At 33.5% G+C, this 26,926-nt stretch overlaps 3 protein-coding genes across 3 annotated transcripts; all 3 read right to left on the bottom strand.

Moving 5' to 3' along the window:
- Positions 1 to 4,161: 4,161 nt before the first annotated feature.
- Positions 4,162 to 5,624, bottom strand: LOC133679663 (uncharacterized). Its single transcript, XM_062102325.1, has one exon. The coding sequence runs from the start codon at positions 5,454 to 5,456 to the stop codon at positions 4,329 to 4,331; it is 1,128 nt and encodes a 375-aa protein (XP_061958309.1). The 5' UTR covers positions 5,457 to 5,624; the 3' UTR covers positions 4,162 to 4,328.
- A 7,332-nt stretch (positions 5,625 to 12,956) lies between these two features.
- On the bottom strand, positions 12,957 to 17,753 carry LOC133680018 (polyadenylate-binding protein RBP47-like). The gene is made up of 6 exons (XM_062102798.1): positions 17,224 to 17,753; positions 15,706 to 16,183; positions 14,303 to 14,385; positions 14,099 to 14,229; positions 13,845 to 13,941; positions 12,957 to 13,410 (listed from the first exon to the last, which is right to left on the bottom strand). The coding sequence occupies exons 1-6, from the start codon at positions 17,608 to 17,610 to the stop codon at positions 13,276 to 13,278; spliced, it is 1,311 nt and encodes a 436-aa protein (XP_061958782.1). The 5' UTR covers positions 17,611 to 17,753; the 3' UTR covers positions 12,957 to 13,275.
- A 3,222-nt stretch (positions 17,754 to 20,975) lies between these two features.
- LOC133679133 (uncharacterized) lies at positions 20,976 to 24,985 on the bottom strand. Its single transcript, XM_062101640.1, has 6 exons — positions 24,616 to 24,985; positions 23,906 to 24,141; positions 23,569 to 23,827; positions 22,162 to 22,341; positions 21,928 to 22,083; positions 20,976 to 21,790 (listed from the first exon to the last, which is right to left on the bottom strand). Exons 1-6 carry the CDS (start codon positions 24,694 to 24,696, stop codon positions 21,617 to 21,619), a joined length of 1,086 nt encoding a protein of 361 aa, XP_061957624.1. The 5' UTR covers positions 24,697 to 24,985; the 3' UTR covers positions 20,976 to 21,616.
- Between the last annotated feature and the right edge of the window lie 1,941 nt (positions 24,986 to 26,926).

Genomic DNA, 26,926 nt, shown 5'->3' with positions numbered 1-26,926 from the left:
TTATGTTGATGAAATTTACTTCGTCTGTGGTCCATGATCAATATGAAGCTTTTTAGGGGAAGTGGAATGACTGCTATCTCTCTGAAACCTGTATCATAAAGTTTCTTAGCATGCTCATGTCTTGGGGATAATCCATGAAAATGTCGTATACCATGCATGCTCATGCCTTTGGATTTGGGAATAATACATGAAAATTTAAGCAACGTTCTGTAACCAAGGTAAAAAGAGAAAGCGGAATGGTAATTTTTCCATAACAAAAACCATGTCTTTTTTTTTGTTTTTCTTCCTTTTTCTAGAGTCGTGAACCAATGTGATATAAAACTCTGCAATTGTTTGTGTGTGATTTCCTCAAGCTTGATTGTGGGGAATGGATACTCGAATTGTGCCAAGCTTTTCATGCCCCCAGCTGTACATGTTTCACATTTTTCGCCAAATTGCTATGGAATTGTATGCCAAGGCCATGGCAGTTGTCACGACTCACGAATGAATATGAACGAGAAAGTACGATTCACCGTGTGTATTAAATGGTGCTCTTTAATGCAAAAAACACGAATTAATTTAATATTCCGACACTTGTGCATAAAAAAAAGAAAAGGCCTAGCACGTGCGTTTTTCTCACACACTCTCTCTGTCGACTGTTGACTTATCGACTCTTTGATTTCTACAAGTCATGGAAATCGGCTGTGCAGTATGAAACAGAGAAGAGGAATAATAAATGCTTGGCGAGTCCTTATCGTGGCCTTGTGTCGTGGTTGACGATATGGGGCACCACTACAGGGCCTAACATGTTGGGTGCTGGACTTTTGCTGGACATTTCTTGTGAATGGAAATATTGGATGGTAAAAACTTCAGACACCAACCAATGTCGATTTCAAGGTTTATTAAATCTAATCCCTCTCCCTCTCCTTCCTGGGAAATCAGTCGTTGATATAACCTTTGATTATTGATCACACAGCCTGCGTTTGGTATTTTTGTGGACCATGCTTTATAATGTATCTATTTTTTATATTTTTTTTGTTATCTGGACGTTATTTAGTGTGCAGTCGGAGTCACACAGTGAAGGTCAGTCCTCCCTCAACCATAATCACTCCTATCATGAGTGAGACTCGATTTCAAGCTGTTTGGTATAACGTCAAGTGATTTCAGGGCTCGAGTTAAGTAGCGTTTATGTAAATTTTCATTAGTTAAGCATCAAAGAAAGAATTTGTTGAACTACCACGATTCACGAATTACCAATTTACAGTTTGGAAAAGAAACAATATGACATTCTATAATTGTTTTGTTGCTAGTTGGCATCAAAAGGGAGACATCGGGTGCCAAATCCTCATCAATTTCATCTATTGAAGATATGATACGGACTGCGAAAAGGACTGGTGGTTTTTTATATGTAAGTTTAAGTTTTTACAGAACAACTTTGACTCGTCTTCTCAACTTTTAAAATCATTTGTTGGTTTGGAATGCTTTCACTTTAGCATAAGCTTTGGAATTCAAGTGAATTTCTACGAAGATGATATCCTCCAAGGAAAGCCAGTCAAAAGTTTGGGATGAATTAGTATAAAAAAATGATTAAGAGAAAAGGTGATCAAGTGAACTTACCTGAAACAACTTGAGAGTGTCCTTCTTTGACAAACAAAGTGGATGCGTGCATAGAATACTAACTATGGTAATTGTATAAAAATATAAGTGGCCAAAAGGTCTGATAACTTTTGGTCAAGACAGTAATATTTTCTTCATTGCTGATTTGATATTGCAAAATCCACTTGAAGTCCATCTCTCAAGAATAATTTCATAAATTTGGACACTATTTTCATAGCAAAATGGCTATTCCTTGTACTCTGTCATGGGAATTCTCTCAGGAAAGATTTTGAAAAAACTAGCAAAATATGGCAATGATTTCGTGAGAGTTAGACAGTCATCTGCACAAAGAGGAAAAAGTTTGTGTGCAATAAAATTTTCATAAAGCAAGGCAGTACATCAAGTGAAAATAGCAATTCTGTTGGTGATACTGATGACAATAACTGTGATAGAAAAATCAGAACAGTTGGGTAGAAATCGCTGCTTGAAACGATATAAATACATGCAAGCTGGTGACAGGTCTTCCTCGAAGGCACGAGTCGGGAAAAAAGGCTGTAGCTTTTTTTTCAACCTGTGTTCTGGCCCTTGGTAGAAAGTCAACAAGGAGGTTTACAAATGTGCAAGAGGACAGTGGCGGAGGAATCAAGCAGCACCTAGGATAACAGGATTACGTCGGGCGTCCAAAAAAAAAAAGCAGATAGAAATCATATTGAATTGGGCATATGAGTTATTATAGAAGCAGTTTGGACTTGACTGGGAGAACTTGGCACTCTGGATTAGTAGATAATACAATTTTTTAAGAGCCCCAGTTATGTTATGATTCTATATATAATCAAGAGAGGCCATCATTTTCACCAACAACCATGATGAAGCTATTGAGAATAAAAATATATGGCCAAAAACCATTGACATACTCTCATCATTATCATTGCCATCATTGTTGTTGTAAATGAGACAAGTTTTTTGCATTGGAAATTATTATTCTCTATGGTCGTAGGAGTATTTCATCCACTATTGCATAGATACAATGTGATGGCCAACTTATCCTCCCTCGTATGTTTTCCTCCCTTGCTAACAAATCCCAGAGAAGAGAGTGCAAAAAGGAAAGTAATCATAATTAAAGGGCATATTTCATGTGGGTCTCCTTTATGATAGACATTGAAGACCTTTTAGTAAAGCCAGGTTGCATGCATGCTCTCTTTTCCCTCAGGAGTGCCTTGCAAAAGCAGAACTCTGTATACTAAAACAATCTCAAGTTCTTCCTTTCCTTTTCTTTTTTAAAAATATACTTACCATCGATATAGTTAACAGTAAAATTTATGAGGGAAAAAGAGAGTAATGGACCCTATTGGTGTGACCGAACTGACCAGTTCTAATTTGAAGTTTTTAGTGTATGTTTGGCATAGCTGTAATAAAAAAACAAAGCATTGATTTTAAAAATCATTATGAACGTTTAATTTAGAAATCAAACATGTCAGCATCACTGGGTATAGCAGCCAATATACGCTTCATAGTTAAGGGATTTTTTTTAGCTGTATGCTTTAGTAATTAGCAACCTTGTTTCTTTTGTTTCAAACTCTTCAAACACAACAGTACACTAAGTTGCAGCCCTCTCATTTTGCTTTTTTTTAAGACTATTATATGCACATATCTGAGAGCCTAAAACATTTTAAACAAAAGCTGCTTCCTCGACTGTTCATCATTACAGGTTGTAGTGATGAGCAAATCATGGTCATAAAATGCAGGAAAGGACAAGTTTTGTTAGTTTTATTTTGTTTTTTGAGTGATTGATTCCTCCACCTTTCGTTTGACTATTGGTGCCAATATACCAATCACAGACCTTTACACTGTTTAACGTCATGAGCGTAATTATTCCACTAACATAATGATTATGTTAGGGAAAACCCTTTTCCACCCATGTGTAGTGCACTGCTTCCCTTTAGTTTTTCGGCTAATGCCATGTTGTGTTATCATTCTCCAACATTTCAACTTTCTAGCTGGTGATGCGTATTTTTAGATGGGAAACTTTTTAATCGATGAAATTGTTTAAATGGTTGGTGCAGTGAATCTCATTGTTACTGTTGAGTGCCATTATAAATCTCTATGACATGATTCAATTGGTCCACATGTACTCAGCTCCTGTAATGAAATTTATTATCAAATGGACCTCTTGATCCTTTCTAGAAATGGCTTGAAGATCTCATTCAGAAAACTATTCACTTTAATGCTACTTGTGTTTTCTTGTTTAGTTCATTGATCTGTGTTGCTTAAAACCCATTTCAGCTCATTTTAGTTCAGCGGGTTCTGTTTTCTTATGACTGGTACATATGAACTTTCCCTACAAGGCAAGTATCACACCATGGAATACAATGTGGTCCAAAATTGCAATGCCAGAATATTTCTTACTGCAGAGCAAAGCAATGAAATAATTATTATGTTCAGTCAAATTTGTCTGTATCGAACCTTTTACCAGAAGTCATTAGAAAACGTCGATGCCAAATTTAGAGATAAGCACAACAACCGCATTCTATTTTGAATCTTTTACTTGGTAAACCACATCTCAGACACAGCCAAACACGAGCAGCGTTCTGTTCACATTTGTAATCTTGTAGATGTCTTCATTAATTATGTCGTATTTCCATACAAAGCACCATTATAATCATGTATAACAAATATATCAAGCTAACCATTAAAATTCAAATCACAAAAGAAGAAGAAGAAGAAGAAGAAAACCCAGATTGAGTTGATCTGAATCATCCACGTGTCAAAGACCTAACACCTCTAGAGATCTCATGCACACTTGCAGCCCGATTGAATCCCAAGCACCCCAATAAACCTTGCTTGTAAGGTAAGAAGGTTTTCCTTTTCATTTCCTCTGAAACCGCCCTGTTCACTGTGTAATGCACCTCATGAGCTGATATAGGCCCTGATCTCCTCCTGGAACTTCCTATACTATCTGTAGACCGAAAGCTAGAATTCTTGACATCCTCTGCCACTTCTTTTTTGGACAAGACTGAATATTTTGTTAACGGGTCATTGCAGCTTGTCGTCCTGCTTCCTTCTGATGCACTTCTGAATAGCAATAAGTCCTTCAGCTTCCATTTCTTGTACCTTTTCGATGTGAATGATATTGCGGATAAGATAGAAGACGTGTAAGATGATTTAGGGGTGCTTGCTGTAGAAGAAATATTATTTGAATTCTGGGAATTCTCTTCTTGATGAAACGTGATGTCTGAGACTCTTAAAGGAGATAAAGATCTGCTTCCTTTACGTATAGAACCTGAAAATGAGGAACCACTACCACAGCTTCTGCCTCTTCCACGTTGATGGGGAGCTTGGCCTTGTTGATTAATTTGTAGTTTAACTTCTCCTCTACATGTCTCTTCAATGGCAGCTTGAAAGGGGTCAAATTCCTTCTTTTTTGTGGCTCTTGATCTAGGTGATCTTGGAGACCTTGGAGAAGAAACTGAAGAATCATAGCCAGGCGGTGGCTTCAAAGGTTTGATCTTTCCACCGTCGAATAGTTCTTCAGCTGATAAAGAAGTTCTTTCTAATTGACCACTAAAGTCGAACTCAAAATCCTCATTATAATCATCAAGATCACCGTCATTCTTGTTGTTGTCTTCACTTTGGTTCTTGGATTTGGGAGCTCCAGGCTTCTTTTCCCAGTCAAAAGGGATTGTAGATGATGAATTTGTAGAAAGAGTTATATCATTAAGCTCCCTATAGAAAGAGGACATACGAGTGGGGCTTGTTGGGGCACTAAAGAGTAAGTTGCCAAATCTTTGAGGACTTGAAGGGGCAGTCATGTAAGGAGAAGAACAGGTGCTATCAAAGTTGAAGTCCACAGGTGGCACTGGCATCACAATTTCCATTTCCATTGAAGAGGTTACTGGCTGTGAGTTTCAAGGTTGGGATTAGTTGAATTGCGTGGATTTATAGAGAGGGTGGGAAAGAGTAGAGAGAGAGGAAAGGAAAGGAAGGAGAAGGGAAGGAGAGGGAGATTGACTGGAGAGAAATTTGTCATGGTTCAGGGAGAGGCGGCTTTATAAACTCTATTAGCTCTCCTATGACGTGTAACAATTAGCCCAGGTTTTGATGGATTTGATTCGTTTAACGAGTTATCCAGATAGATATAACTTTTAAATAAATTATTGATTCGGGCTCGAGTTTTTTTATATATAAATTTCTAATACAAAAACCTGAATTTAGATTGAGGGATTCACCAAATTTCACTCTAAAAACTCTCAAAATTGCATTTGAATTTTAGCCAGTATTTTAAGTTTTTTCCTCATCAGTTTTGGATTTTAACTCTTTTTATTAGTTGTTTTTTAGTTATTATAAATGTTTAGGGTATTTAAATTTATCATTTCAGATTTTATGAGATTTTTGCTGAATAAAAAAAATATAAACTTTAAAATTTATGTTAAACTCAGATTCATAATTGTTTTTAGCGTCAGCTTACATGTGTATTTGAGAGCGTGACGGGTCGTGGAGTAATTATTTTTTATCATGGATGTTGTGTTGGTTTTACTCTTCAGTTATCTACCTTTTTACTTCATTTTTTAATTAATATAATTGATTTTTCTACAGTCTTGATAGCCATTCGTACAAGCCAAATCTTCCAAGTTGTAGCCCATGATTAGGCAAGAAATAAAGAAATTAAGGAAAGCAGGGAGTTTTATGAAATGGACAGAAATAATATAAAGTAGCCAGGAAGGCAAGGGTGGGCTTTGAATTCTGATATTCTTTGTTTATCGTAATTGTTTGAATACTGTTTTGAAATAAAAAGATAAAAATATTAAAAACAAAAAAAAATTGATTAAAGAGAATAATTTTAAAATAAATTTTTATACTAGAAATATAAAAAAAACATGTCTTCATTGTTTTCTCTATCTTTTCATTTCGAGATACTAACAGTGTGTTTGTCTAGATTTTTATTTTTATATTTGTTATATGTTGCAACCGTTCTTAGCATAAAACAGAAAAGTAAAAATAAAAGCATAAAAATCATGTTTTTACTAGTGTGTTTTTTATTTTTAATAGTGGACTCATCACTAAAAAATTAAATCAAAAATTTAGATAACACACTATCAAAAACATGTAATTAAAGTTAATTTTTTTGTGCAAAAAACCCTAAAATATGAGATTATTTGAACTCGATTTGTAGTAGAGATGACAATGAATATCTGTGAATTATATTTCTTAATATATATATATATATATATATATATATATATATTCATTATCTATCAAATAAAAAATTTAAATATCCATAAACTATTTATCAGGTTTTTAGTGTTTAATGGGTATTTATTATCTATTATTATTTATTAATCAACAAAAAATATAACAATATATGTATATATATGAAGTATATGTATATATATTAAATGATAAAATGATAAATATTATTTATTTATACGTGTTTTATATCAATATTAAGGTGTTTGTATCATATTGTAAAAAAAATCTAAATATTCTATTAAATACATTTATATAATTTAAATGTATGTTTTGGATTAGGTTTAAATAAATTTCAAATTAAATTTGATAATATTTATACTCTATCTATTATTTATCAAATCAAAAAAAAAAAACATTACCAGATAAATATATCTGGATTAAATTGTAACTGAAATATAAAAGTGCAATGATGGCTGGTCTTGAAATCATGCCCATTTGCAACTTGAGCCAATTTCATGCGGATTCGATAAATAATTTACTGTAATGTCTTTTTCTGGCAAGAACTGTAGTTTGAAGTTTAAAAATGTGAGCCAACGACATTATCCTTCAAAAAAGGTAAAATTTGAATTTGAATAAAATCTAAAATCTTGCGAAACCAAATGGATTTTAAAGAATATGTGAATTAGATTCTTGAAAAATTGAAGCAGATGCTCTACTTTAGTATTATGGTATCTTTTATTTTTTATTTAATTATTAAAAAAATCATTTGATTAGTCAGATAATTTTTACTTTTTTTGAAGTGGAACTTGTATAAAATTATGCTTCAAAATTTTATTTTATAAAAATTAAAATAAATTATTTTTTATTTATTTTGCATGAAAAAATTTATATCACAGCTATTTTAACTTTATAAGTATTTTTTAAAACATACTTTGGCACTGTAGCAGCATTTAATTTTTAAAATTATTTCTTATCTAAGAACACATTAATTATTTTTTAGGAGCTTGTCCCGCTTCAACATGCTGGTGACAATAATAAAATAAATAAATAATATAATTTTATTATATTTTTAATTAATTTTTTTAAAAAAAAATTAACATACACCACGACAACATTACTAAACACATTTAAGAATCAACTAGAAATATATTTTAAATTTTTTTTCTTTTAACTCAACCATAAAAGCTGTCAGAACATCAAACACGCGGCAGAACGAAGTTTAAGGTGGTGGCATAACTGTCTTTACACCAGACACTGATATCCCTTGCTGTCATCACCACACCTAGAATTCGCGTCCTAGTTGGCATTTCCAGGGCACTCCCTCACGACGCAGTGACTAGTCTGATCTGATATTAGCTGGGTAGGTCCACTCGTTATTATTCTGCGTCCGCTGCACTAAAATGTACCTCTCTCTTTTTATTTGATTTGATTTTATTTTATTTTCCTTTTTCAGATTTTTAACATGAGGAAATGATTGATAGTATGTTGACTGTGATGTTTTAAGTTAGAAAGTGGTCAAATATATATGGCCCTGGCATCAAAATGCTGGCTGGCAAACAAGGTTTTGATGTTTTTTTTTTTTTTTACTGTCTGGATCATAATGCAGTGTGTGTGTAGCACGAGAAACAACGAAACATCATGTACTTGTTCACCACTGTTATTGTCTCCTTGTTATTTTAGATTTTTAATGTTTGCGTAAGCTAGACGGCTGTCATTTTTCATGTCTCTTCTTCCTTGTTCTAACATGTTTGGCAACTTACCCCTTCTATCCTTTTTGTTTTTTTCTCAATCGCGACAATTTATTAATTTGACATGAGATTTAAGATAGTTGTTCGATGTATCTCTATCAACTCTAAATAATTTGTGGCTGCAGTTTATTTAGATTAAACTGACTGTGCATCTTGACAGTAAAAGAGAGTTGTTGATTATAATTTACTCTATTTCTCTAAAATATAACATTTTTTGAGCGATGAAATGAAATATGAGATTGCAATATATATTATTTTGATATATTTTTAAGAAAAAAAATACTTTAAAAAATAATTATTTTTATAATTTTAAACATTGAATATATAATATTTTAAAAAATAATTGTTATTACACTATCAAACATGTATTTATAGGTTGTAACAGTCATTCCAATGAATATATTCATGATGGTTTTAGGAGGTCTGAAACATAAGTTTCCCTTAATGATTTAGATCTAGAAATGTAGATTTAAAAAATAAAAATTGTTGATTACACTATGAAACTCATCCAATATGGGTTTTCTATTGCAATAGAGTTTTTTATTTTTACTCTGGATGGTTTAGTAAATTTGTTCTATTTTTCAAAAAAAAAAAAGTATTCAAGTTCAAACTGGTAATTAATATCTCTGTAAATGTATTAGACTGCAGGAGAGATGTGTTCTTGAATCATTTTTAAAAATAAAATAAAAAAGAATTTAGACTTTTATAATATTTACAAGGCACAATCATTCCTGTCCTTGATCAAGTGGCTAATATCTATCCTGGTAAGAGCTATGAGAATGGAAGCACCAATTGATCATCATGTCATGTCCTGGCATGGAACTTTGAAAGCCAACGAACAAGAGCAATGTTGGAATCAAAATGAAGGCAAAGAGCTTTTAGCTTAAAAGACAAGTACATTTGTAAGCATAATTAATTACCATTACAACAGTTGTCGTGCTATGATGTGATATCCACTTTATTTTTATTTTAATAAATAAATAGTTATTTAACTGGTGTCGCGTTCCGTGTCAACTTTTTTTCTATAAAAATAAATGAATATGTTTTTCATATAAAAAAATCAAAAATAAAAAATTATACTGATAAATAAATAAAAAATTACTAATTATAAATAAAGATAAAAATTAAAAAATTAAGAGTTAATTATATACTAAGATATGCGGCCTCAGTCCTCACAATAACTTGGATCTTTGACATCTTTGTGTTTAAAGAATCTTTTTATAAAAAAATAATTTTCTATTTAATTAAATAAAAATAAAAATAAATACACATGAAATCAATTAAAAAAATAAAAAAATATTATGCAATGTTATACAAATTAAAAATATTTTTATTTTTAAAAATTAAATTTCATTTATATAGAATATAAAAAAATATAGATGAATCATAACAATTTCTTAAAAAATTAAATACATATAAAATAACTAAAAAACAATTATTATTTAAAATAGTTTAAAAAAAATAAGAGAGAAGAGCCATTAATTCTCTCTCACACACACATAAAATATATTAATTAAAAAATATATTTATTAAAAAAGGTCAGGCTAAGCTAACGCAACTGACCTATCTAGTAAAGACTTGTGCAAAGGCTTGTAAGAGCAGGCCCTCGTGCATGTACCCTTAATTTTATTTATTTATGAGTAGTTTACCCTGATTTTTTTTTAAAAAAATAAGTCAGATAATATATTGTCTAGTATTTGTTCAATTCCTGCCCATTATAGTGTCAGGAAAAATAGAATATAAGTTTTTTTTATATAGAAACTGATTTTTCAATCCATTCTTGACAAAAATAATAATAAAAAGATACATGGAACCAAGAGCCCAAAAAAATAAAAAAATAAAGTTTAAAATCAAAATTGATTTTACCCTTAAATTTTAGAAACTAAAAAGACCCAATAGTTATAATTTAATAATTTAGAATGTATGGGAAAACAAGAAAATATTTGTCTAAATTTTGTTAAAACCACCCATTCCCTCTATATTTTTCACTTTAATTCACTGTCTTCCAATTTCACAATTTCTCAATAATTTAGCTTTATAATTTGGTTGAATAAGAGCCAAATTAATAATAAAAGAAGCATTGTTAACCGTCATTCAAATTACCAAGTGAGAGGATTCACGGTGTATTTTACATAATAAATTCCCCAAAAGTTTTAAATTTATAGCTAATAGTTAATAATTAATAAGGTAAAAATTTTGTGTATTAAAAAAGGACTCGTTCTCCTTATGACCACTAACCCATGTTGAAAACCCTTTGTCAGTTGCAACTTGAGCAACTAGCTCCTAGCTAGCACACCGTATGATACCATTAGTAATATATTGCATAATCATTTCATATTTTTCTCATGAATGATTATTGTAATATTTAATTAAATTTTCACGTATTTAAACAAATTAAAGTGGCTGTCTATTAATTTTTGTATGCATTAATAAGCAGCATGCATTCGAAGTATTAAATGCGGGAAGAAAAACATCATATTTGTTGGATAAATTAATCTCTTGTTGAATGAAACATAGATATTTGGGTAGAGACAAGAGTGCTGATGATTCGGTTCGTTAAAAAACATTGAGCGATAGTGACATAGTTTTGCCAAGGAAGAATATACATGCAATTAGCATAATCAATCAAGCTGCCATTGCCGGTTTATTTGATTTTATTGTGATTTATAAACACGTGGACTGCCCAATTTGGAGCTAAAAGTCTTAAATGGTGTCCTTTCAACTATTATTATTTTTTTTTGCCCACTAATTAACGTCAAAATCTTAGCTTTTAAAAATATTTTTGGTCTAATTATCATAATTATTCTGCACCAAGACTATTTCCCTTTTCTTTCCTCCTCTAGCATGTCTGATGTTAGGTAATCTGAACGCCAATCAATAAGAGGAGGAGGAAATCTCCTTAAAACCTATCGACAAGAATTTATTTTTCCGCCACTGTACGGGCAGCCAATCCAATTATATATTTTTTTTAAAAAATTAATATGAATATACGTGTATCTCGAATAATTTTACGGTTTTAAAATTAAGAATCATATAAACATATCTTAATTTTGTTTGTCAATCTGTCTTGTTCTTTCCACGATATGCATTTGGCATTCAAAATGGTTGGAGAGGAAATTTTCTGCGGGGCATTATATTTTTTCACCAAGAAGAAAGGGAATAGAAACTATACCTTCCCAAAATGGAAAAAAATCGAGGGGCCAATTAATGCATAATTATCCCAATATATAATTATGCATGACAGATTATTCTAAAGTAATGTTTTTCACGCAAACATTATTCTATGCTTTTCTTTTTAATACAGTGTGTGTGCGTGTCGTAATTGATTTTGTAATAAAAATGGTATAGAGGCGGGCTGCATGACGGGGGGAAAGGTGGGCTGCAAGTAAGGTGGGTGATGTCTTATTGTTGTTGACATGAGATGACGTGACTAAAATTTGACACACAAAAACTAAAAACAAATCAATACAACCTGCAACATGTGATGAAATTAGTTTTCTTTGGGGTTTTTTCCTTGAAACTTGTAATGTCAAAGCTGCTAGGCATGATGCTTGTTCATGTACCTTCGATTTATAGTGTAAAATAAGGTGGTCATATCTTACAGTAGTTGACAACTGATCGGTCCAATTTTTAAAATGCTAAACGTCAACCAAACCTTCTCTTAAAATATTGATGCCACTTGCTTCTCTCTTAATTTTGTGTAACTTGAGAATTGTCCCTGTTCGGATTCAAACCTAATATATACACATTGAGATACTATACGTTAAACAGCTCTTCACACTTCAATATATTAGAGATGTGTACGCTTTTTTATACTATTCTAGATGTTAGACTACATTTTTACCACTTGTCACTTTATCTCTCGAAAACGACAATGAAGAGATCTCCTAATAGAAGCTATATTATTCCCTACTTTCTATATGCAAGGAAAAAAAACCATATTTATTTACGTGCCGGTCTAGGGGGACTAATTAAAAATATAAAAAAATTAATTTTAAATAAAAAAAATTCAAAATTTAATTAATTTCGTGTGAGACGCAATACTAAACATGATGTTAATCTAATAGAGGAAAAATAACTCGTTACTCCTGTGTGAATGAACACAATAAGATTCACAGGCCTGATCATATTTTGTTCCTCAATCGGCATTCCTTTTAAGAGCGTGTTTTCCCCCCTTGATTTCGATCTTATGATAACACTTGAGTTACAAATTACTAGAACGCTAAATACATATTTTAGCAGGAAATATGATAAACATCATTTCGGAATCATTGTAATAGATTTTGTACATACAACTTCATAGTCAAAAGAGAAACTACTTGGATTATTACAAGGGCAAATAAAAACAAAGAACCACCTGATTACAGAGGCAAGAAAAATGACAAAGCTAGAGTGCTCCTCTAAATCTAAACGAATTTTCCAGGTAAGAAATTGGACACGTGATAATGACTCCATAGTTTTAAGCTTTTTAGCTTATTTATGGCAGGACTAACATCATTGTTTGTCTAGACTTGAAAGTCTAAACAAATAAATAACATCCCCGCCCATTAACTAGTCTTTTCAAGCAGGTTTCAAAATTCTAGTAAATATTGTTACAAACCCTAATACATGTCCATGAAATAAAGATTCATCACGCTACAAAACTCTCACGAAGTACAAATATATGGCCAGAGCCATCCTACTTTAATCATGGTTTTTGATGACTATATTTAAAGCCTGTCCTGCTAATTCAGATTGCAAGCCGCTCGCCATCCTCGTGCCCAAGTTAAGAAGCCCCAGAAGCTGCAGCTGCAACGTACATGCCTGGGTCCTGATTTGGTGGCATGGCATATCCATACCCGGCATAGCCTTGCCCTCCAAAATATGCCCCGTGCCATTGATTACCATGATCCCCTCTCCACTGTCAAACCCGCAAATGAGATCCAGAAAATCAAATTGTAGAGGAAAAAACAGGTGGTGAATAATTCGGTAAATAACAAAGACAACAGCTTTTACCAATATAACAAGTCAACAGCATATTTGATTCACAACTCAAAGAACTAGAAGTAACAAAATGAAAAAAGTGAGAAGCTGGAGGTAGGTCAAATAAGAAATTGGTACGAGTCAGCATGCAGGTGTTTGTACGTGTGCATATGCCATGCAGGTGAAGGGTGCTTATCTTATCAACAACCTCAACCATTTATTATGCAGCTCATTGCTTCATGCACAGCATATTGGTTAAGTTAGATAACCTGAACAAGAAGAGATGGAGGGGAAAGGGACTGGCTACGACTAATAGTAAGAGCAGACAACCAAGTGTGGAATTCTATTGTGTAGCAAATCAAGTCTATTTACCTGCTTGTTTGCTGGAGTGCGACCCCAGGAAAGGCGAACTGTTTGCTTGCCAATTGTTGTTCCATTCAAACTCTGCAGTGCATCCTCCGCATTCTTTCTGTGATCAGAGAAAAGAAAGTTGATCATCATAGCGAAAAAAATCAAGATAATCTGATATTGTTTTCTACCATCGCAAAGACTTGAAACATCATTCCTGTTGATGAAAACATGTAAAAAGACCCGGTCCAACATGGAAACTTGGAAAGCAAGGATACCTATTAGCAAATTGTACAAATGCACATCCTTTTCCAGTTGGCATTTTCACAGAAACAACTTCACCGAATTGGGAAAACGGCTGCCTGAGATCCTCATCAGTGACATCAGAGTCAATTCCTCCCACAAATATCTGCCACATTGCATGTATAAGGAAATTCACAGGATCGAAAACAATGAATGCAGCACAGGAGAACTAAACTCACAGTTGTATTGTTAGAGTCCCCATCAGATTGTGATCCTTGTGCCATTGTACCATTTGATGCATGTCCACCAGCTAATACTAAAGCTAATAAACAAAAATATAGGTAAGTTCAGATAAAAAAAAAAAAACCAATTTCAGATTATAAACCATAGGCAAGCCATTGCATTCATCAATATTGTCAGCAAGTTATACTCAATAGCATGGTCCGACACTAAATAGCAAGGTCCAACTGAGAAGCTCGTATCTATGGAAAGGAGATGCATAAAGCTTCAAGGGGGAACAAAATTAAAAGGAAGGCCACACACATCAAAACATCCAATCTTTGCAATGGCCATCTTTCTTAAAACTTAAAACACTTCCATGCATGGTTCCACCAATTTTTCAATAAAAGGAGAAAAGATTGACAACATTACAATTCAAAACATTCTGATATTTAGCAGATCACTAAAATGACAGCATCATGAAACCCAACAATTGTTCAAAAACCATAATGTCTAGTCATGTCCAAGAGATACAAATTTCAACGCTATTACAAAGGGCCTCAAAAAACAAACTATAAATAAAATAACAAACACAAATGGTATAAGATTGATTCTCAGGGTGCATTATGAACATGGGTCATATACAAGGAACAACTGTTGATTGATTGATTCAATAGTAAACACTGAACTCTAGACACAATAAATTAGTATAATGAGCAGGGCAAGGAAGAGATAAATCTTAAGATGCAATATATGTAGGGCCAAAAACCATACAAAACAAAAGGAAAGAAAGAAAGAAATGTCAGAATGAATATGGCATGTAAAAGTACTAGCAGAAGAAACATATCAGAAGTATCTAGCCATTTGACAAGAAGGTAAATAAGAAAAGAGCAAGGAATACAGCCATCAAACTACCAGTGAAAGGAAAGGTTATGATAATGCATAGTGAATCTATTCAAATCTCCTTTTAACTCCTAACATTAATTGAATCAACCAGCCACAAATCTCACTTAACAAACAAATAAACGGCCAAAAAGAAGGGTATGGGAGTCAAATTGTATAAAATAAGCGCACAGCGCATAAAAGGATTCTATTTCTAACCACAACAAGTAGATGGCCCTTGAAGACTAATTATTCTACTAATAAACATTAAACACAAGCATGCACGCATGCACTCGTCAAAATTGCACTTATGAAAACAATTGAAACACAAGTTACACCATAATAATTAATTAAATAAAATTAGATAAACACCAAAAATGAATTTAAAAAATCAAGTTAAAAACTAAATTAGAAAATTGCACATGCACATGCATGAGCACATACATTAATTTCTGACCAAGAATTTAGAAGAAATAAAAGCTGTCAGATTTGAGGTCCCCAAACTCTACTGCACTGCAAAGCCAGTAGCATCATTTCATACCTTGTGAAGAATACTGCTGTTGATATGCAGATGGCTTTTTAGGGGTGGCAACACCTATCCGCATAGGCCTACTTGAGCAGTAAGCACCATTCATCTCTGTTATGGCCCTTGTCTTCTCATTTTCATCCCCAAACCTAACAAAACCATAACCTTTTGAACGGCCAGTATTAGAATCAGCAACAACCTTTGCTCCCTTAACAGATGCATATTTGGTAGCAAAGGTTTCCTGTAACATTGCATCAGTCACGTCTGCAGCCAAATCTCCGACAAATATAGACAGATCAGAACCAGCATCAGCTCGCCTTTCACCTGCAAAACTTGCCCAGTTGAGACGAAAAGGTTGATCTGTATTTGGCATCATAGAGCCACTATAGCTCTGCAAGACTTTCTCAGCTGCTGCATGTGAATAAAACTCAACGAATCCATACCCTTCCAGCTGACCAGTTTGCTTATTGCGAATAATCTTTACCGAAGAAACCTGCCAATTTATTGACATCAGCATCAGAAAGTACGAGTATAATCATGGGTTATCAAAACAATTCACTCGGTAGGAAAACTTGAACAAAAAATATAAAAGGCTCAATAATAGTCTTCCTGCACAAAACAACAGCTTATTAGATGAAAGCATCTCCAGTGATTGACATTGAGTTTTCATCTTGCAGTTAAAAAGACACATCAAAACACAAAAGAATATGCTGAGTGCTAGAGATTTTTTATTCAATGGCAATGGAAGTACTCAAACTGAGTTCTACCCCAACCCTTGCTTTGCGTGAGAGAACATAGGGTAAGACATTAAAATTGAGATTTTGGTCACTCGAGTGTTAAAGCAATGCCATTCTGAAGAAATGCTTGAGGCATATTGATAATAGCAAGAGATCCAGTGGTTGAATGCAAACTGGCATTGACAATATATCTCTAAAACTCAATTTTCTTTCACAAAAGAATACTCTTTCCACTGTAACAGCTTGGGAAATTTTAATCCCCCCCTCGAAAGTTCCTCGTCAAATCAGCATTGCGATAATTGGTGCAGCACAAATTTACAACTAGCATCTCCGATTTGAGTTTAAGCAATTTGAAGTGGGTTCCCTCCATTTCTAATTGTAGAGATTAGACATACTTTATGGCAACAAAGATCACAAGGCATTATAATCATTTCAGCCACATCAACTAAAATAAAAGGCGTTTAATTTAATGTCAGATCACAAAACTAAATCAGATCAAGAATCTGCAAACATGCTTTAACAGCTTTTAATGAAGCTGGTCTTTAAGCTATGCTTATCAAGCCCACATCATTAATGACTTGATAGTCTTCAACCTAGTTCACAAAAAACAAACGAAGCCAGTCTTTTTATCCGCGTAATTCAGGAAAGTAACCAGCTTTAAACCCATAAAAGATCAAAAACCCAATATTTATTCAAAAACAAAAACAAAGCATAAATCCCACATAAACCCAATAGGCAAATATAAATAAAACCCAAAACAAAAGACTCAAACAATCAAAAGTTTACATCTTTATACCTCTCCAGTATGAGAGAAGCAATTATGCAAGTAGGTCTCGTCCATCCAATGAAGCAAGTCACCAACCCATACAGTTTTAGCCTCCTCATTAGATCCCTGTTGTTGTAGTTGTTTCTGCTGCTTTTGATGATACTGCTGCTGCTGTTTTTGATACTGTTGTTGTTGTTGATGATAGTAAGCCATGTAATGGTGATGTTGTTGTTGAGGATACATCATCATCTGCTGCTGCATCATCACCATAGCAGCAGCTGGATACTGCATAGCTGCCATCCACTGTTGCTGTTGTTGCTGTTGTTGCTGCATGTGCGGGACCCACTGTTGTTGATGGGGATGATGGGGTTGGTGTTGTGGAGATGGGTTTTGATCAGGACCGTTGCTTTGCTGCATCTTGATCTGAATAAATTAGACAATCTCCTCCTCTCCTTCCACTACTCTCCAAGTAAGTAACTTGTTTTTTTGGTTATTTTTAGAGCGAGCGAGAGAGAGAGAGAGAGGGGGGGGGGATTACAGGAGTGGGGGGCTAAAAGAGGAGGTAAGAGGGTCGGTGAGTTTATATTTAAAGGGAAGCGCTCTGTCTGCGGATCTATATGTTGTGTAACAGTGCGCATTTGCGTGCTGTTTTTTTTTTTTTGCGATTTTTGGGCAAACCTAATGGTATAGGTTGGCCCTTCAATTATATAGTGAATCTTGATTGAGTCATAAGAGATAATAATAATAATAAAAAAAAGCTAACTACAAATCAACTTCTAAATAACATGTTTAAGAAAGGTAATTGCCATGATGAATAATAATACTTATTTATTCAAACTTGTAAAAACATAATTTTGATAATTAACATTAATGGATGGTCGAGTTAGTAAAATTGATATGAGCTGAGAAATATAGTCTTCAATTAGACTTTTTTTACCCACTAATATTGTATTAATGGTCATGAATTGTAGGGTGTAAATCTTGTTTTGTAGGTTTTGTTTGGAGTATAGGGATTTAATTTGGTGCCTGCAAACTAACTTGAGATACTTTTTATATACATATATATATATATATATATATGAAAATATAATATTCTAACTTTTATGGCTTCTAAATTACTAATGTATGAGTAGGTGTGATGATATTTTGAAATTAAGTGCCGGAAAAAAAAACACGAATTACCATATTTATTTATAATAGATAGTAAAAATCAAATTAACACGATATTACCATCATTTGCACACTTTCGTAAAGGATACAATTCCCATCATGATCAAGCTAATCCTATATCATACACAGCATTGATAATAACAAACACAGAGGACAACAGGTTAATTAAGATTTTGATAAAAGGGCATGTGAAAGAGAGCAAGAAAAATGAAAAGGAAGATAAGCATATGGAGAAAATAAACTACTAATAATACAAAGAAAAAGATCTCTGGATAAACAAGAAGAAAAAAAAAAGGATCATGAAGAAATTTTTCTGAAAAGAAAAGGATAAATACAAAATAATTCTGTAAGGATCTAAAGAATTCAATTAAATCTCTTCGCTTTATACTACCATGAAACTTTATATGTATGTATGTATACATATATAAATCAACATTCTTCAAACGACGACATGGGTTCGTTGAAGATGCACTTGATTTGAGTCTGTGGGAGTCAATCGAGAACAAAAACTAATCGAGGGGCTCGATTGAGATTATGAGTTAGTTTAGGGATTAGTAAAGCGTGGTCTGCCCTTATTTTCGGTGGGTCAGCGGGGTTAACTTTTAAGCATCGGGTGCAACGATTGATTGCCGTCCATGATGGTGGGACCCATGTACTGGTGGGGTTTTTTTGCCGACGTGGATGGTTCAGACGCAAGTGGCTGGCTGGCTAATGGTTTGATGGATAGAAATTATTTTGTTATACTAGTTCAGTGAGCAGATTGGATTTTTAGTTTTCAAGAGAGGTAAAAGGGAAATTGTTTGTTGATTTTCTTTCACAGATCCGAAACTCCTGAAACAAATCAAGAACTGGGAACATCTCAAATCAATTATTATTATTATTATTATTTTCTTTTCTTTTTGCTTTTACAGAAATATGAAAGCCCATTTGATTTGACGCGGCAAAACCCCCAGGATCACGGTCCAGTCCATGCTCGGTGGTGTCAATATGGTCAGATGCCATGTGGTAGTGCTGCCACTAGTTCAAGATTCGATGAGACATTGATTTAGTGTGATTAGAAATTTATTTATCCATGGAAATGTATGCATTCCACGGTGGAAAACGAAAAGGATCTCGCTAACAAGTTTAATTAGCAAGGCATTAACAGGTGCTCTTTAATTACTCATCAGCAGCCTTTCTTAAATCTTGAGCGTTTAGGATGGGCCAATAATTTCATGCAATCCTGACCGTTGATCTAGTTGAAGACGGTTGCTGGAGTTGGAGCTGGGCACAGCAAGTTTTCTGAAACAAGCAGACGAGTGAATTAATGTGCGCGCTTTCCCTTAAACCTTTGACCTTCAGACAAGACAGTCCGGTCAAAATCGGGCCGTGTGGGCTCTATGGGTCTGTCTAGCTTAGTTTTTAATATTACGGGACTGATTTAAAAATTATATTTTTATTTTATTTTTTAAAATTTATTTTTAATATTAATAAATCAAAACAATAACAAAACATAAAAAAATTAATAAAAAATAAAAAATATAAATTTATTGAAAAACACAACCAACCGCTATAACAAATGGACTCTTAATGAATTGTGGTGAGTGAGTGACATTTTAAATTTCAAAATAAGGTTGTCAGTTCCATTCATTTTGAAATGATCGATATATTTTGTTTTAGTTTAAAAATCAAAACAAACTCAAAAAAATCTTGACCCATTTCAACCAATTAATGTTTTTTTGCTTTTAAAAAAAATCTATATTTTTTCTTTAATTTCATCATTCAACACTTGATTTATTGATTTATTGAAAGTTGATTTCATAATTTATCATGATTATCTTAATCTTATTATCCATGTCACAATGGATTTGGTGGGTAGTTGGCTCGATGATTTTTATCTATTTTTTTAATTAATTTTCTTTTCAGTTTTATCATTTAATATCTAGTTAATTAAACTTTGTTATTTATTTCAATTTGTTTTTTATAAAATTGTTTTAGTCTTATAACCCAATTCACAAGTTTCGTGAATTAACTTAAGTAAACTTAAGTTTTTTATGTTTTTTATGATCTCATAACCTGAATCGATCAAATATATTATCGTTTCAATGTTTTTAGTTAAACTACATTTTTATTAATAGTCTAAGTTAGTTTTGGACCCGTCAAATTAATCGGTCATATCAAGCTAACACTCATATTTTTACTTGTGTTTAAAATTTAAAATTTAAAATTAATTTATATTTCTCAAAACAACACGATTAAATACTCTGAATTCAAAACAAACCATTCTAATTGAAGAAGAAAAAAACCCAGCCACCTGAACAGATTTTAAAACCTTGCTTTGAAGACTTCTCTGTTCATTCGTTGAACAAGAGAAATAAACAGAAACATAGCACAGCCAATACACCATTCAAATTTCATTTTCTTTGTCACCAATGTCACATCAATTGCCATGATCCAAGCAGGACAATTCGTGATGGCTTGACATGAGTTATTTTTGCTATCATATCCTACCCAAGGAGAGGTCTGGCCATGTCATGTCCCTCCTAATCTCGTCACATCCGCCCTCTTAAACTCACCAAACTCATTAGCAAATATCAGTCATGAGGTTAACAAGATAACTCGAAACAAAGTCATACTAAACTCCTCTCATCTGCTTTGAAATTAAACACGAGGTCAAACATATAAATGAAACAAGTTAAATAATCACCTTCAAGGTCTCTACAGAAGTTCCCCGTGCTCCTCTGAATGAACTCAAAACAAACCACTCGACTGTACTAATCATACAAGCCATAAAAACAAAGGCAACAACAGATGAAGGTCTTGTGAGAATCTTCTACTCTTACCCATTTGGCGTTTGCCTTCAGAACTGGTATATATCATACCAACTTCTCAAACGAGAATAACGGTAGCCTTCCGTTTACTTCTGCTAAGAGATTCTACAAGACGACCTTGATGCAGGCCCATCTGCTATTCCAATGGTTATGTTGTCTTTTTAGTCTGCATAAATACGTAGTGTACACAGACAAGAAAGCAAGGTGAAACTGCAATTTCTTCTATTGCTAGACTTCAATGCAACGATTCTCTCAAAGAAGCCAAAAGAGAGAAGAATAAATGGAATATTAATTTCGTGGGAAAAATGATGAAACTAGTGATGCACATGTTGCAGCCAAAATTTTAACAGGGTGAAACTCCGACATGCCCTGGGGCCCCTGTGAGAAGTAAAGGGATAAGATGTTAGACGACAGAGCGTGCTATGTACACCATTACAGTGGCTTTACTTTCGGTAGTCTCCAGTTAGGAGGTTTTCATAGTGCGTTCCTTTCAGAGACTTTTGGACTTCATCCCAGTTCTCAACATAGTTAGATAGGGATCCTTTGTGTATCTTTACTTGACGACTCTTAAGTTCTCTTTGTGGAACCTTCAGAAAATCTTGAACATCTAATAATTTCTGAAAAATAAAAGAGAAACTGTTACTGTTTCTGTTTTGAACCTTTTTCTGGTCACAGTGTAGAGCTGAACCTGCATATATGGGCGTTGACCAATAGTAGGGAGTTCTAAACAAAAGGTTCAAAAACTTCAGTTTACCGTGTGGTTCTTGACTAAATCCTCATAGTAAAGAATTATGTGCCTCGTACTCTTGAAGTACTCTAAGGCTTTGGCAGTTGTGTCTTCTACTTGCTTCAGATTGGATATCAGCAATGTTGTATTAATCAAAGGCTTGTATTTAGCTAGTATCTCTGCCTGAAACCATCACTTGTTATAAGATATCACAGACAGAAATCTGAGAGAGGGAGAGGTGGGGGGAAGAGTTGAAGTAACCTCACGAGGAGAATGAACATGAGACTTATGGGTGCCATTTAATGGCTTCACCTCTCGATCATAAGAATTTGCAAGTATCGAAATCATCCTGCGTAGCAGATTTCTCCTGAAGAGAAATATAGCTGAAACGCCCCTGGTTTTGAAGTACTCCACTATTTCTTCATGATGTTGCATCACACCCTGCATTAATTGTTATGGAAAGGAATGTGAGAAGTGAAAATGAGATAAAATAAATCTAAAAGTAGATAACCATAGGGGGTATGGACAATACTAATATTTGTAAGATTGTATTGTCAAATGCTTATCTAGAAAAACTTGAATTTAGGTGCAAACGTTTGGTAATATTACACCAGCTAATAAATTTGCAAGACCCCAGTCTTCAAGAGGGAAAGAAACCTACGAACATTAATAAGAAATACCCATCGCCTTGAAAGAGCCTAGAGTAAGAGAAATGCAACCTGAATTTGAATTTAGAAAGTATCATAACAACGGATTAATGTTGTTGTATCAGAGCTGCTTCAAAATGTGCTCTAAATAGTATTGTTCATCCAGTGCTTTGATATTGAATCAGTAAACAGAACAACAAGAACTTGAATTTGGAATACAGCATGATAACAGATAACTGTTGTTCTGGCTGAACTGCCTCAAAATGTGTTATAAATCATATTTTGATCCTGTGTTTTGACATTGAATCAGTTGACAGATCAATAGAAACTTTCATTTCCCACATTGAGAAGTCTTTTAAGTTTTACAACGTAATACAAGCTTTCAACAAATCGTCCCATGCTGCTTTTGGAAAAAGGCATTTCACCTCATAAATATATAGTCAACAATGCTTAAAACAGCCTTCATACAGTAGAATCATATTTGCAAACATCCAGCAGCATTTTCCAGCATTCAACGAGGAAACATGGAGAGGAGAAGGGAAACTTGAAGGTGCCTCGTAAGTGGAAGTGGAAGGAAATTGTTGCATGTTCTCTATCAGCCCCACAAAAATTTTCCTTCCAAAATAGGTGATAATTTAAGGGAAAATCTTAAAACATGTTAAATGCAAAAATCCAAGCAAAGGGTGCAATGCCTAAACAACGATTTTATCAATAAGCTTTAGATTGAAACCAGGAAGACACTAGATTGCTATCAAAATGCCTTTTTTTAGGTTTAAATGTACATGGAAGATAATTGATGAGTAATAGGAGAAAGTCACTGTCAATTTGCAAACCCATATATGACCCCGAAGTCTGGGGTCGAGTGCCATCATAAGCTGATGTATGATATTACTAGTATAGATAAGCGTCTGCTCAACCTATACATGTAATTACTGTTCTCCTCATTCGGGTGATAAACCAAATGCATATCTATAATGAAAGAACAGAAAAACAACAAACAATTTAAGGATGGCACTTTCACCTGATTAAGCATCCACTTCAATCCAACTGCAGCAGCACACTCGTTCTTAGAAGCACTACTTAACCAATCCAGATTATAAATTTTATCCAAGGTCTCTGTAATCGTCGAAACATTACTCCGCCTAACTTTGACAGAGAAAATCTCCCCATTTGAGCTTATGTTAGTATGATTATTTAACAGTGTCTCAAACCATCCACTCCCAGATCTCTGCATTGATAGAATAGCAAAATAACGCACAGGATTGCACTTGCATTCAACCCTATAATGCACCAAAAAAATCCCATCACTGACACAGCCCACGCGAATAAATTCAGCATCAGCATATTTAATGTCTTACCTGCTATAAGTTATCGGTTTCGGGTAGTGCACATAAGGGATTTCCCAAGGTTCAATATTAGGTTCCGGACACGGCCTTTCAATCACTTCAACACTCAAAAATCCAGGATTCGTACGAATGCCAATTTGCTTAAGACAAATTGAGCATATATACACACCACACACCATTGCAAACACTAAGACAACCATCCTTAACGCCAACGGTGATTTCTTAGGAGCCTTTATAAGAAAAGAATCCTGTCATTCACAAATCACCCACGCATTAAAGATTCACTAAGAAACCACAATTACAATACATCAAAAAATTAATAACCAACTGCAATTTAGTTCCATAACTAAGGCCAGCATTGGTAAAACTGTAAATAGAGAAAAAACAAGAAACGAGTATTAATGGATACATCAAAGTAAAAGCTTGAGAGAGAGATTTTTAATTTATTTTTTGATCCAGTTGAGCTAAGAAAGCTATTATTACTGCTAAAAGACAATAACCCTTTTTTCCCATTCAACAAATTGATTAAAAAATTAATGAAAGGCTGGGCCTTGCTTTGCTTCCATGTGAATGCAAATAACAAAAGAAGCAAAACGCACAAAGATTGGAAGATTATAATGTTATATAAATAAAACCCAGATTAAAAAAAATCACAAAACACATGGTAAACTCATTACTTAAATAACATCAAGCGATGCAGAAGAAAATAACAAAGAACAAACCTTGGAGCAGAAGAAGAAGAAGGGATCGTCAGCCATGAGGGTTTTTCGGAGAGATCGAGAAGGAAGGAAGAGTAAAGGCATTTAGCAGCTGCTTAAAGCTTCACTCTTTCATCTTTATTTTTTCACAGTCCAGCTAAGGAAATAAATGGAAAAGAAAGGATTATGGGCTTTTTCTCGTGAAGAACACAAATGATTATTATATGTTACCGTTGCACATTTCTTCTTCTTTCTTTTTTCCAATTTTTGCTTTGGATTTAATTTAACAGAGATTTCCAGGTAATCTGATTTGTGTGTTTTCTTATTTTATTGTCAAAGAGGAAAAAAAATGGCAGTCTCGCAGAGGGAGAGTTTAAACGACTCGTTTTAAAGAATGACACGTCATTTTATGAACAGTCTTTTAATAACGAGATTTTTTGGATGGATAATTTACGAAGACAGATATGGCCGTCCGTTCGTTGGGGGTTTGAGGCTTTTTGACTGGTGTCGTGTAGGGCAGTGCGTGCACGACCTCGACCTCGACCTCGACCTCTGCTTTGAAAATTATTTATCGTTAGTAAGCAACTCTCCTCCTAACGGTTGTTTTAAGGATATTTCTTTAATCATTCTTGTTCCTCGGATTCCTGAGGAAGGAATAGAGGAAGCAAGGAGAAATTCACTCGGGGCAGGCAGACCCTAAGCTTATCCGAGTAATGCATTGTAATAGAACAGCTGGTCTAGGTTAGCAGTACCAACCATGGTGGCTTGAACCTAAGGTATATCACGGAGCCTCCAAAATCCCAAATAATAAATTAATGTGTTCCATGGCAGGAAAAACTTTTATGATTTTTTCATTAAATGATAAGATTATTTTCTATCAGCTAATATTAAATTAATGTGTTCCATTCATGGATTTCTTCGATTTGGTAGTTGTGAGTTATTTGGCGTGTAGAAGGAGTTCATCGTTTCAAACTCTACTTTTAAAAGTGTGAGTTTAATAAATTATCTAAAAAAGAGGTTAAAAAGGTATTTCAGTTCATAAATTTTGCAACCCGGCTATTACTGCGATAACTTTTCTATTCAATTAATTGTTAAATATTCTTGGTAATTATTTGACTATTAATGATAACCTGAAAATTATGAGACTATTTTAAAATCTGAATCTTGAATTATAATTAGAAGTATAGTTGTAAAATTTAATAAAAAAATTGAACATGAAAAAGGTCAAGATCACGGATCAACCTAGATTAACCTCTAAAAAAAATATTATTTTAACAAAAAAATAAAAATAAATCAATGAGTTAAGGGATGGGTTTTGATTGGTTCAAACCTAGATCGCCCCGTGACATAGCTAATATGGATGTAGATCAATTCTAAACCATTAATCCTAAATCTTAACTTGTAAAGCGAGTCCTTGTTTTACAACTACAATTTAGAAGTAAGTTTACTTGCTTATTAATAATGTTCTAAAAAATTCAAGTAATCTTTGTATAAACTCCTAGATTAGATATGTAGTTAATCAATTGATCATGACAATCTTATCTATTTTCCTTAATCATGATGGTAGGTAGCTTATACTTTGTATTTAGCAGACTAGGGTGGTTTGTAGCTAGCACCCGTAAAAGTTCTTCTTTTATGAAAGTGAGGATTCTCTTATACATAGATAAATATCTATTTAGATAGAGAAAATACAATAATATCACAAAGAAGATTATTTAAAAATACATAAGCAATAAAGAATAAGGATTGTAAACCTTTATTTTGAAAGTCTCGTGATATATTTATAGTTCATGAATCTTGTTTGATGGGAGGGGTTGAAGTATAAATTTATCATTGTGATATTTTGAATTGTATTATACTCAAAATAATACATATTGTATCGATATAAAATACTAAGAGAGGTGGGGTCTAGAAAAAATTTAATTGGGAGTGTTGGGCTCGAGCACCCATTAAAGGTGAAAGTGGGTTAAGGTACACTACCTGTATTCAAATATGCTAGGCTTAGGCGTGACAGCCCGAGCTCACAATGGGGCTGGAGTTCCTAATGTATAGGCTCAGGCTCCTTACCGGAGCCCATATTTTTTAAGTATTTTTAGATTCTTTTCTCTTTTATTTTTTTTAAATATATTTTTTTAAAAAAATTTATTCATTTTATTTATATCCATCACCGATTAAGTTTTCAAAGAATTTAGAGAAATTTCAATAATACATAAATATGATTAGTTGTAACTTGTAAATAAGCATCGACGACAACAACATAGAAAAGAAACACGTGGAAAACTTTACGATGATTTACAATAAATCATCAAATTAAAAAAATCCCATTTTCTAGTTT

The sequence above is a fragment of the Populus nigra genome, chromosome 19, assembly GCF_951802175.1.
Source record: "Populus nigra chromosome 19, ddPopNigr1.1, whole genome shotgun sequence".
NCBI classification, from domain to species: Eukaryota; Viridiplantae; Streptophyta; class Magnoliopsida; order Malpighiales; family Salicaceae; genus Populus; species Populus nigra.
This window is presented reverse-complemented; position numbering and strand designations above follow the sequence as displayed.

Bases quoted from the DNA above. Each gene is read 5' to 3' on its own strand.
- LOC133679663 (XM_062102325.1), bottom strand. From the start codon at position 5,456: ATGGAAATGGAAATTGTGATGCCAGTGCCACCTGTGGACTTCAACTTT.
- LOC133680018 (XM_062102798.1), bottom strand. From the start codon at position 17,610: ATGCAGCAAAGCAACGGTCCTGATCAAAACCCATCTCCACAACACCAA. The intron at 16,184-17,223 runs GTATAAAGATGT...ATAAATTGGCAG, and splicing joins GCTTCTCTCATACTGGAGAG to GTTTCTTCGGTAAAGATTAT. The intron at 13,942-14,098 runs GTATCCTTGCTT...CTCTGATCACAG, and splicing joins TTTGTACAATTTGCTAATAG to AAAGAATGCGGAGGATGCAC.
- LOC133679133 (XM_062101640.1), bottom strand. From the start codon at position 24,696: ATGCCTTTACTCTTCCTTCCTTCTCGATCTCTCCGAAAAACCCTCATG. The intron at 23,828-23,905 runs GTAAGACATTAA...GGTGCATTATAG, and splicing joins AAACCGATAACTTATAGCAG to GGTTGAATGCAAGTGCAATC. The intron at 21,791-21,927 runs GTAAACTGAAGT...TTTATTTTTCAG, and splicing joins ATTTAGTCAAGAACCACACG to AAATTATTAGATGTTCAAGA.